The 11976-nt window shown below is 40.5% G+C and overlaps 1 protein-coding gene across 6 annotated transcripts in view; it reads right to left on the bottom strand.

Annotated features, from left to right (window-relative positions):
* Positions 1 to 11976, bottom strand: part of TMEFF1 (transmembrane protein with EGF like and two follistatin like domains 1) — a 93647-nt gene that overhangs the window by 1353 nt on the left and 80318 nt on the right. For all 6 annotated transcript variants that reach the window (XR_014077644.1, XR_014077651.1, XR_014077659.1 and 3 more), the window contains one exon: positions 3727 to 3885. Coding sequence is in view for 1 of the 6 variants with exons in the window: in XM_081572885.1 (XP_081429011.1) it covers positions 3727 to 3885 (159 nt within the window). In the remaining 5 variants the exon portion in view is untranslated. The remainder of the gene's footprint in view (positions 1 to 3726; positions 3886 to 11976) is intronic.

The raw sequence follows: 11976 nt of genomic DNA, 5'->3' as shown, positions 1-11976 counted from the left end.
GTGTGTCCCCAAGAGGAATGGCCACCCTTCTCTGGCCTGGCAATTCCCAAACCACAGTGACTGGTAAACATGTAAACTTGTGATAGTAGAAAGGATCCTTGCTTATGTACTTTCTCTGAGCATGACAACACCCTCAAAATGACAAGGACACCTTAGATGAAGGAGAAATCAGGAAGAAATGGGCTTATTAACCTCAAATCAGAAAATACAGGAAATGCCTAGTTATTTTAGATGGTAACTCAGAAGAAGTCACTGGACACCCTGCTGGAACAAACCACAAAACCCAGGACAGAACTGCAGGGTAAGAGATACTTCTCACTCTACTCTCACAGTCTCTGCATGTTTCTCTGCAGTGGTTTAGAGCCTATCATGCCATATGCCTGCCCACTAGAATGTAAACGCAATCAGCTCTCACTGTGTACAAAGTGCTATATACTACACAACACGGAATAAAGGAAGCCGGATGAGCTCCAGTAATTCTGAGTATAGGCTCTGCTAGATACTAGCTGTGCAACCCCCTTTGTCTACAGGCAAAGTATTAAGAGATGGACTAACCTCTAAAATCTCTTCCAGCAAGAACTTTATAATCTAATGGTAAGAAAGTCTTGAGACAATGAGAACTTCTACCCTAAAGTTCCAGGTTTTTACTCATTTTCCAAGAGCACTACTTTGTCTTGACATAAAAGCCTTGATGGTAACACTTTCAGTGTACATACTCTTTTTCACAAATTTTACCTTACTTATCCTCATAAAAACACTTGGAGGTAGACAGGGCTGGAATCAACTCCATTTCACACATGGAAACACTGATTGAGAGGGACGGGGATCTTCTTCAACTGTCACAGACTCACCGTGACACTGGACAAGTTCCTGAGACCATGGTTTTTTTTCATCTACACAATAAGGGGGGTTTGGCCATGGTGATATTCAACATGAAAGAAGATGCCAAGCATAAGAGAAGAAAATTTCACTCCTGCAGTCTTGATAAATGTGTCAGTGGGAACATCCCTTTAAAGGAAGATTCCTCACATGTGACAGTCACCACAGGATAAGTGAACAGCTGTCGCAATGGACTGTGTGGGAGAGGCACTCCTTAAAAATGCAGTGCAGGTCAGTCCACGTGCATAATTATAATATCTTCAATCCAAGGGAGCAAGACATTCTAGGGGTGAAAATGCCATAATAAAAAGGCCTCAGGAAGAGATCTATAATAAATTCAATGAGATGACCCTTCAGACATAGAGACAGAGGGTAGTGAAGACACTGTAACAGTTAAAAATAAATATAAGGCAATGCCTATGTGTCTGTGAAGGCAGCAGATGGACTTGGGATATAAACTGCTGTTGCTGCTGCTGCTAAGTCGCTTCAGTCGTGTCCAACTCTGTGCAACGCCATAGACGGCAGCCCACCAGGCTCCCCCATCCCTGGGATTCTCCAGGCAAGAACACTGGAGTGGGTTGCCATTTCCTTCTCCAATGCATGAAAGGGAAAAGTGAAAGTGAAGTTGCTCAGTCGTGTCCGACTCTTCATGACCCCATGGATTGCAGCCTACAAGGCTCCTCCGTCCATCGGGTTTTCCAGGCAAGAGTACTGGAGCGATGGGATATAAACTAGGGGTTACTAACTTGAATTCCCTGGTAGCTTAGTTGGTAAAGAATCTGCCTTCAAGGCAGGAGACCAGGTTTAACCCCTAGGTCGGGAAGATTCCCTGGAGAAGGAAATGCCGCACTCCAGTATTCTTGCCTGGAGAATCCCATGGACAGAGGAGCCTGGCGGGCTACAGTCCATGGGGTCACAAGAAACAGACACGACTTAGCGACTAAACCACAACCACCACTAATTTGAAAACTACCTGCAAGGTAATTTTAATTTAGTAGCTGAGGATTATGGCATAGTGAGAATTGAGGCAAAGAGCTGGACAAAAGGCTGGACAGGATTTACAAAGGGGCTTAACTATCTCTCTGCTCTTGGATGAAGTTTTCCCAACCCAGGGCACCAGTTTCCTCACTTCTCTAGAATGAAGGGGTTGAACACAAAGTAACTTCTTGCTGACTCTAACATCCTTCGATCTTTCAGATCTTAAAGGAACTAAAAATCACTGGGCCTCAAAATCTTCCCTTGCCTTTACCTTATTATCTTATTTCTTTCATTCACCTTCCAAATCATCTTTTATTCCACTCCTGCTTTACTCTAATAACATCCTAAATGGTCTTCCAAAACCTCACATTTTCTCTCCAATAAATTTTTCAGACAACACACAGAACTAATGCTCTGGGAAAATGATTCACACCAAGTCCCACCCCTGTTGCAAAACCCTGAACTGCTACAAAATCAAGTCTGAATCGCACTCCCACAGAAGGATCATACTTAGCAAATGTATTTCCCAAAAGGACTTAACATGGACCCCCCTCCTCTTGGTGGTTCAGAGGCAAGAGGAATGGTTTAGCAATCAGGCAGCACCGAATCTAAATCCAGACCCTTTCAATTACTAGCTGGAGGACCACAGGCAAACTGCTTCACCTCTGAGCCCATGTTAAACAGCCACAGGCAGCCCTGCTGTTACATGGTGGGTTTATTTTCTCTATATTCTCTTTCTGCTGTCATTATTTTTTTATAACATTATGTCCTTATTTTAATCTACTGACCAATTTCATACTCAGTAGTCTTGCCTAAGGGCAGATCATCTGTTCTATAGAATAAAGTCCACTGGCTTTAGCACTTATATTTTATGAAAAATATGTTATTCAGAGAAGAGTTTTTCATCATTTCTAGATTCATCATTTTAGCTCCAGATGGCTGAGACCATGGAAGGTCTGGCTTCTCCCCAGACTTCAGATAGACGAGCCATAAATCCATTATGGCCTGCCAATATCTGCACTTGATATAGTCCAACCCTCAGCCCAGAATAATGCAGAAATGTATAGAGATGATGTTTATGGGAGTCTGAACCAAACTGAAAGAAGGGAGGAAGAGCTAAGTAAGAAGAAAAGACCTGAGACTCAGAAGCATAAAGATGAACATGATGAAAACTTAATTTTCTTTCAGTTCTCCAAGGTCCAGTTCAGTTCTGACTTACATATTTCCACTCAGCCTGGAAAACACCTCTTTTTAGGCCAACTGCACTCCAAGTATGTCCTTTACTTTGGGGTTCAGTTATGATAAACTCCCAATGGTTTTAGTTATGGTAGAGTATTTTAAAGTTTACTACTTATGACTGTATCCCAGAAAATGAAGTAATGCTAAGACAACATATTAAAAAATCAGTTTTCTTTAACCTCTGACTTCTTCCCTTCTTGTATTTACTATGGATAAAGTATATTCTTAGGGCACAAGACCCAATCAGTTCTGCCGGACTTAGAAAGCTCCTGCCTGGCTCTTCAGTGCACGTGCAGACCATCCTGCTACCACCACTGTCCCTGAAGGCAATGCTCAAAGCGGACATACAATTCTAAGATCTCAAAATTCCTTTATGCCACTGAGTATCCTCAGGCTTCCTCTGCCTGAGCCAAGATCTGCCTGTAACCCTGGGAACGTGTTCTTGACCAATTTCTAAAGCAGCACGATGAGGAGAGGTCAGACCTACATGGAAACCTTAGAGAACTAATTCTAGGATTCCTTCCTAACAGACTGGTAGATGTCAAGTCCCCATTATTTTGAGTGCTTCAGGATTCTTTAATACCCACCCACCTCTAAGTGAAAGTTGGTATTTTGTAGGCCATTACCTACCTGGTTATGCACATGACAATTGCTACTATAATGGCAATCTGTACAGCTCCAATAATTGCTGCAATAAGAACATGAGTGAGCTTTTGCCTACTTGGCACTACATAGAGAATACTAAAGTCTGTCTTTTCACAGTGCTGTCCAGTGTAACCAGATTCACATCTGAAAAGGGGGAAAAAAAGAAAAAAAGGACTCCTATGAGATTTATAAATTTCAGTATTTACAGGTTTTAAAAAAAATGAAAACATACAAAAGAATGATAAACAGAAACAGCAAATCAGACACTCTCCCACCACCTGAAAAAACACTGCCATTATTGTATTTCCTTATACTCTTTTGGATACGACTATTTTACAAAGTGTTTCTTCCACTTATCATTATATCACTTTAATTTAAAAGCTGCTAAGTAGTCTTTGTTACTGCCATTTAAAAATAGATTCACAATATCCCAATCAGTGACTAAAATACAGCAATCTTACCTATTCCTTGCTCTTAGACATATCAGTTATTTTCCATTTTTCAGAATTATGAGTTAGATGTGGTGAATATTATGATGACTGTGCGTTCTATATTTAGTGTTATCCCTTAGGCTAGATACCTGAAATGGGATTACTGAATAATAGTTTTATAGACATTTACAGTTTCCTGAACATAACACCAAATTATATTCAAGACACTTCTCAGTGTACATAATATAATCACTTAAGGCACAAGGAGAGAGATGAAAATAAGTTATTAATGACACAAACAGAGCTAAGCAGTCAAGTAGGTATGAGTCTTAGAAATTATCTGAATTTCAATTAAGAGGAATTTCAATTAAGAGTAAATAAAAAGGCAACAACATCAGCTGATGATAATTTGACAGGGAGAAACATTTAAGATACTTAATAGAAAACTAACATTTTTTAGTTGACAGAAAGACAGAAGTGAAATGCGTAAATTCGCCAGCCTTTGGTTACAACTGATTAATAAAACATTAGAAGTCTAAGGATAAAGTATTTATTAATTTCTCACATTTCATTATAGAAAAATAATTTTTAATAAAAACACACATAGCAAGGGGCTTCCCTGGTGGCTCAAACAGTAAAAAAATAAAAAAGAATCCGCCTGCTATGCAGGAGACCTGGGTTGGATCCCTGGGTCGGGAAGATCCCCTGGAGAAGGAATGGCAACCCACTCCAGGATTCTTGTCTGGAGAATCCCATGGACAGAAGAACCGAGTGGGCTACAGTCCATAGGACTGCAAACAGCCGGATATGACTGAGCAACTAACACACACATATGCATAGCAAGAAAGAAACCTGAAAGCACAGAAACAGAGGAAGCCAGAGGGATGTGAGTCCACAAATCCTACCAGTGGGGGTCCCGACATCTGCCAGAGGTTTCATACTGGTTCTAAGCTTCCTAGCAGACAAAAATAGCAGTTTGATAGATACATAGATCACAAACATAACTGAGAGCCCAGAAATACACCTTTACATCTATGGTCAACTGATATTTGGAAAGGGAGCTAAGATCATTTGATGGGAGAAGAACAACAGTCTTTTCAACAAATGGTGCTGGGACAGAGGGACATCCACATACAGAAGAGAGTTGGACCTCTTCCTCACAGCATACACAAAAATTAACTCAAATGGATCACAGATCTAAATGCAAGAACTAAAACTGTAAATCTCTTGGCGGGGGCAGGGAGAAAAGTAAATATTCATGAGCTTAGATAAGGTATGATTTCTTCATACACCATCAAAAGCACAAACAATAACAAAGTTAAACTGGGCTAAATCAAAATTAAATCTTTTGTACATAAGGACACTATCAAGAAAGAAAGTGAAAAGATAACCCACAGGAGAAAATTTCTGCAAAGTATATATCTGATAAGAGATTTGTATCTAAAATATATTAAAAAACTATTACAACTCATTAACAAAAAGAGGGAAAAAGTACAAAATAGACAAAAGAAGTGAACAGACATTTCTCCAGAAAAGACAGATAAATGACAAATAAGCACTAATATCATTAGTCGTCATGGAAATGCAAATCAAAACCACAATAAGATGAAGTGTCTAGCATACCCACTAGGAATCAAAAAGTCAGAAAATGACAAGTGTTGGCAAGGATTCTGTAGGGAACATAAAAATGACGCAGCCACTTTTAAAAACATTCTGGCAGTTCCTCAAACAGTTAAATACAGAGTTAGCAATTTGGCCCAGCAACTCCTAGGCATTTACCCAGTGGAAATGAAAACACATGTCCACACAAAAACTTGCAAACAAGTATTCAAGGGAGCATGATCCATAATAGCCAAAAGTGGAAACAATCTAATTATTTTTCAACTGGTAAGTGTATTAAAAAATGTGGTATTACCCATCTAATGAAATATTGTTCAGCCACAAAAAGGAACAAAATATTGATACACGCCACAACATGAATAAATCATGTAACAGTATGCTAAGTCAAAGAAGACAGACATGGAAGACCACATACTGTATGAATATAATTTACTGAAATGAAATGTCCAGAATAGATAAATCTACACAGACAAAGACTTTGGCCACCTCATGCGAAGGGTTGACTCATTGGAAAAGACTCTAATGCTGGGTAGGATTGGGGGTGGAAGGAGAAGGGGACGACAGAGGATGAGATGGTTGGATGGCATCGCCGACTCGATGGACATGGGTTTGGGTGGACTTAGAGAGTTGGTGATGGACAGGGAGGCCTGGCGTGCTGCAGTTCATGGGGTCGCAAAGAGTCGGACACGACTGAGAGACTGAACTGAACTGACACAGACAAAGAGTATTAGTGGCTGTCTAAGGCTCAGGAGGATGGGGAGATTTGGGAGTAAAGCGTATAGTTTCCTCAGGGTGATGAAATGTAAAACTGACTGTACTGACTGCACAACTCCATGAATACACTAAAAACCATTGGATAAAGGAAAGAAGAGATGAGAGGTGAGGGGAAAAGAAAAAGAGATAAAATCACTGATATAAAATACCATCTCCACAAAACGAAATCCAGCCAGTTGCTCAAAAGGATAACAATAACTGGACAAATACATGTAACAGAATGAGATTAGAGTATTTCTTCATGCCATACACAAAAATAAACTTAAAATGGATCAAAACTAAATATAAGACTTGAAAATCATCAAACACCTAGAAGAGAACACAGGTAGAACATGCTTTGACATAAATAACAGCAATATTTTTCTTTGATCTGTCTCCCAAGGCAAAAAATAAAAGCAGAACTAAACAAATGGGATCTAAAAAGTTTAAAAGGTTTTAAACTTAAAATCTTTTGCACAGCAAAGGAACCCATAGACAAAACAAAAAGACAACCTACTGAATGGAAGAAAATATTTGCAAATGCTATTACTGATAAGCAGTAAATATCCAAAATATATAAACAGCTCATACAACTCAATATCATAAAAACCACCCAATCAAAAAATAGGCAGAAGACCAGAATAGACACTTTTTTCCAAAGAAGACATACAGAGATGGCTAATGAAAAGATGCTCAACATTTTACTAAGGTATCACCTCACAGCTGTCAGAATGGTTATCATAAAAAAGTCCACAAATCACAAATGTTGGCAAGAATGTGGACAAAAGGGAACCCTTGTATACTATTGTTGGAATGTGAACTGGTGCAGTCACTATGGAAACCAGTAAGAGTCCTCAAAAAACTAAGAACAAATCTACCTAATGACCCAGAAATTCCACTCCTGGGCATATATCCAGAAAAAACAAAAACACGAACTCGAAAAGATACACGCGTCCCAATGTTCAGGGCAGCATTATTTACAATAGCGGAGTTACTGAAGAAACCCAAGTGTCCACTAACAGACAAATGGATAAACACACATATACATGATGGAATATTCCTCAGCAATAAAAAATAATGAAATTCTGCCATTTGCAGCAACATGGATGGACCTAGAGAATATGACGCTTAGCGAAATGTCAGACAAACACTGGATGATGCCACTTTCTTGTGAAATCTAAAAATTAAAGCAAAGAATGTATACTGTAAAAAAGACACAAACTCACAGATACAGGAAACAAAGAGTGGTTACCAGTGGGGAGGCAGAAGGGAAGAAGAGCAAGATAGGGGTATAGGATTAGGAGAGGCAAACTACTATATATAAAATAGACAAGCAACAAGTATACTGAACAGCACAGAGAATTATAGCCATTATTTTGTAACAACTTTTACTGGAGTATAATCTATAAAAACACTGATCACTATGCTGTATACTTGAAACTAATATTGTAAATCAACTATACTTCATTTTTAAAAAACAAATCAGTTGCTATTTTTATTAAATTTAAGGGAATTTTATCTCAGTTCAGTTCAGATCACTCGCTCAGTAGTGTCCGACTCTTTGCAACCCCAGGAACCGCAGCACGCCAGGCCTCCCTGTCCATCACCAACTCCTGGAGTTTACCCAAACTCATGTCCATTGAGTTGATGATGCCATCCAACCATCTCATCTTCTGTCATCCCATTCTCCTCCCGCCCTCAATCTTTCCCAGCATCAGGGTCTTTTCAAATGAGTCAGCTCTTAGCATCAGGTGGCCAAAATATTGGAGTTTCAGCTTCAACATCAGTCCTTCCAATGAACACCCAGGACTGATCTTCTTTAGGATGGACTGGCTGGATCTCCTTGCAGTCCAAGGGACCCTCAAGAGTCTTCTCCAGCACCACAGTTCAAAGGCATCAATTCTTCGGTGCTCAGCTTTCTTCACCATCCAACTTTCACATCCATACATGACTACTGGAAAAACTATAGCCTTGACTAGATGGACCTTTACTGACAAAGTAATGCCTCTGCTTTTTAATATGCTGTCTAGGTTGATCATAACTTCTCTTCCAAGGAGTAAGCGTCTTTTAACTTCATGGCTGCAATCACTACCTGCAGTGATTTTGGAGCCCCCAAAAATAAAGTCTGCCACTGTTTCCCCATCTATTTGCCATGAAGTGATGGGATCAGATGCCATGATCTTAGTTTCCTGAATGTTGAGTTTTAAGCCAACTTTTTCACTCTCCTCTTTCACTTTCATCAAGAGGCTCTTTAGTTCTTCATTTTCTTCCATAAGGGTGGTGTCATCTGCATATCTGAGGTTATTGATATTTCTCCTGTCAATCTTGATTCCAGCTTGTGTTTCTTCCAGCCCAGCATTTCTCATGATGTACTCTGCATATAAGTTAAATAAGCAGGGTGACAATATACAGCCTTGATGTACTCCTGTTCCTATTTGGAACCAGTCTGTTGTTCCATGTCCTGTTCTAACTGTTGCTTCCTGACCTGCATACAGGTTTCTCAGGTATTCCCATCTCTTTCAGAATTTTCCACAGTTTATTGTGATCCACACAGTCAAAGGCTTTGGCATAGTCAATAAAGCAGATGTTTTTCTGGAACTCTCTTGCTTTTTCAACGATCCATCGGATGTTGGCAATTTGATCTCTGGTTCCTCTGCCTTTCCTAAAATGAGCTTGAACTTCTGGAAGTTCATGGTTTACGTGTTGCTGAAGCCTGGCTTGGAGAATTTTGAGCGTTACTTTGCTTGCATGTGAGATGAGTGCAATTGTGCGGTAGTTTGAGCATTCTTTGGCATTGCCTTTCTTTGGGATTGGAATGAAAACTGACCTCTTCCAGTCCTGTGGCCACTGCTGAGTTTTCCAAATTTGCTGACATATTGAGTATAGCACTTTCACAGCATCATCTTTTAGGATTTGAAATAGCTCAAACGGAATTCCATCACCTCCATTAGCTTTGTTCGTAGTGATGCTTCCTAAGGCCCACTTGACTTCACATTCCAGGATGTCTGGCTCTAGGTGAGTGATCACACCATCATGATTATCTGGGTCATGAAGATCTTTTCTGTATAGTTCTGTGTCTTCTTGCCACCTCTTCTTAATATCTTCTGCTTCTGTTAGGTCCCTACCATTTCTGTCCTTTATTGAGCCCATCTTTGCATGAAATGTTCCCTTGGTATCTCTAATTTTCTTGAAGACATCTCTAGTCTTTCCTATTCTATTGTTTTCCTCTAATTCTTTGCATTGATCACTGAGGAAGGCTTTCTTATCTCTCCTTGCTATTCTTTCAAACTCTGCATTCAAATGGGAATATCTTTCCTTTTCTCCTTTGTTTTTCGCTTCTCTTTTTTTCTCAGCTATTTGTAAGGCCTCCTCAGACAGCCATTTTGCTTTTTTGCATTTCTTTTTCTTGGGGATGGTCTTGATCCCTGTGTCTCCTGTACAATGTCATGAACCTCCTTCCATAGTTCATCAGGCACTCTGTCTCTCAGATCTGGTCCTTTAAATCTATTTCTCACTTCCACTGTATAATCATAAGGGATTTGACTTAGGTCATACCTGAACGGTCTAGTGGTTTTCCCCACTTTCTTCAATTTAAGTCTGAATTTGGCAATAAGGAGTTCATGATCTGAGCCACAGTCCGCTTCCGGTCTTGTTTTTGCTGACTGTATAGAGCTTCTCCATCTTTGGCTCCAAAGAATATAATCTATCTGATTTTGGTGTTGACCATCTAGTCCTCATATAAAGAGGGTACCTTCCAGGAATTCTTTGTGGTCCAGTAGTTAAGACTCGGGGCTTTCGCTGGCATGAGTTCAACCCCTGGTTGGGAAACTAACATCTCCACAAGCGACACAGCCTGGTCCCCCACCCCCAGAAAGGGTACTTCTCATCCAGAGAGCATCATCCTCAACAATACAGCTATAATAAATTCAACAATATAATGAAGTCTCATAGGATTTTTTAAAATAATATATTTCATGGCAGGCTAACAGCCCAAAGTTGAAGCTCAGTGAAATAACAATAGTTCCACAGGGAGCTATAACAATGTCCTAGATATGCAGTAGACAGTCAAGCTTAATTCAAAAATTAAAGGTCAGAGTATCAAAAAGAATGTATAAACCATGTTTCCGTCATGCAGTTTCCCCTGGACATCATTCCTGCACTTGACTTTTGGGTTATACTCTCCAACTACCTGGAGTATTAAATTCCAGGTTAGCACTACTTCCTCTGTTGCTGATTAAAGGTAGATCCAGGCATCTTGTTCTCTCTTGCCTGTTCTTTCATGTCCACACCCTCCATGGTAATCTCATCATGCCCACTGCTGCCTCATGGGCTGACTCATTCACTCATACATTTAACCTACTTACTGAGCACCTGACATGTGCCAAGTACTGAGGTGGGCATTTGGGATACATCAGGGAACAAAGATCCCTGGCTTGTTTATCCTCTAGTAGGGGAGGGAGGGTCAATAAACAAAAAAATTAAATTAAATTAAATGGTTATGATAGAAGGTAGAATTAAGAGAGAACAAAGAGAAAGAATTAAGGGGTATTATGAGTGCCAGGTATGGGCCAGGAAGGGAGCCCTGCAACTTTAAGGAAGATGGTCAAGGCAAGCTTCAGGAAGAGACATGTGAGTAAAGATGTGAAGGGGGTCAGGGGGTCTGCTGTGTGGACAAGTGCGAGGAGAGCATAACAGGCAAAAGAAGAATCAGTGCAAAGGCCCTCAGGTGTGTGCATGAGTACGTGGTGTGTCCAAGCAAGTGTGGCTGGAATGGGCCAGCCAAAGGGAAGGAGAGGACCAAGACAGAGAGATGAAGGGCCTGCCTGCGAAGGGCTCCTCATTCAGGAGATGGAGGAGCCCTGCAAGGGCATTAGCAAAGGAAAGACAAGAGCTGACTTTTATTTTAAAGTCTCACTCTGGCTGCTGTGTTGAATATGGACTATTTAGGATACAATCAGGAAGGTTAATGCATAATGCCAGAGGGGAAAAATGGTGCCTGGACTCGGAGTAGCAGTGACAATGAGAAGTAATCAAATGCTGGATATATTCTGAAATGCAGCTAACAGGACACCTCAAATGACTATATGTGGAGTATGACAGAGAGACAGGTCAAAGTCATATTAGAGGTGTTTTGTCTAAACCAAAGAAAAGATGGAGTCAGCATCAACTGAGTTGGAGAAGTCAGAGGCAGAACAGGTTTAGGAGAGGGAGAGCAGATCCAGAGATTAGCTTAGGTTCTATTGAGCTTATGGTGTCAGATGCTCATGTGAAAAAGGGCAGTGAGGGAGAGTCCCAAGTTGAGAGTGGCCTGGGGGTCATCAGCATACATCATGTAAAGCCCTGATGCTGGATGGAGTCACTAAGGAAAAGGACCAGGGCTGGACCCTGGCAGCACACCAACGCTGAGAGACAAGGAAGCAAAAGAGGACCC

The sequence above is a fragment of the Giraffa tippelskirchi genome, chromosome 1 (assembly GCF_054371585.1).
Source record: "Giraffa tippelskirchi isolate mGirTip1 chromosome 1, T2T-mGirTip1v1.2.pri, whole genome shotgun sequence".
Lineage (NCBI taxonomy): Eukaryota > Metazoa > Chordata > Mammalia > Artiodactyla > Giraffidae > Giraffa > Giraffa tippelskirchi.
Note: the sequence above shows the minus strand (reverse complement) of the source record. Positions and strands in the feature narration are given on the sequence as shown.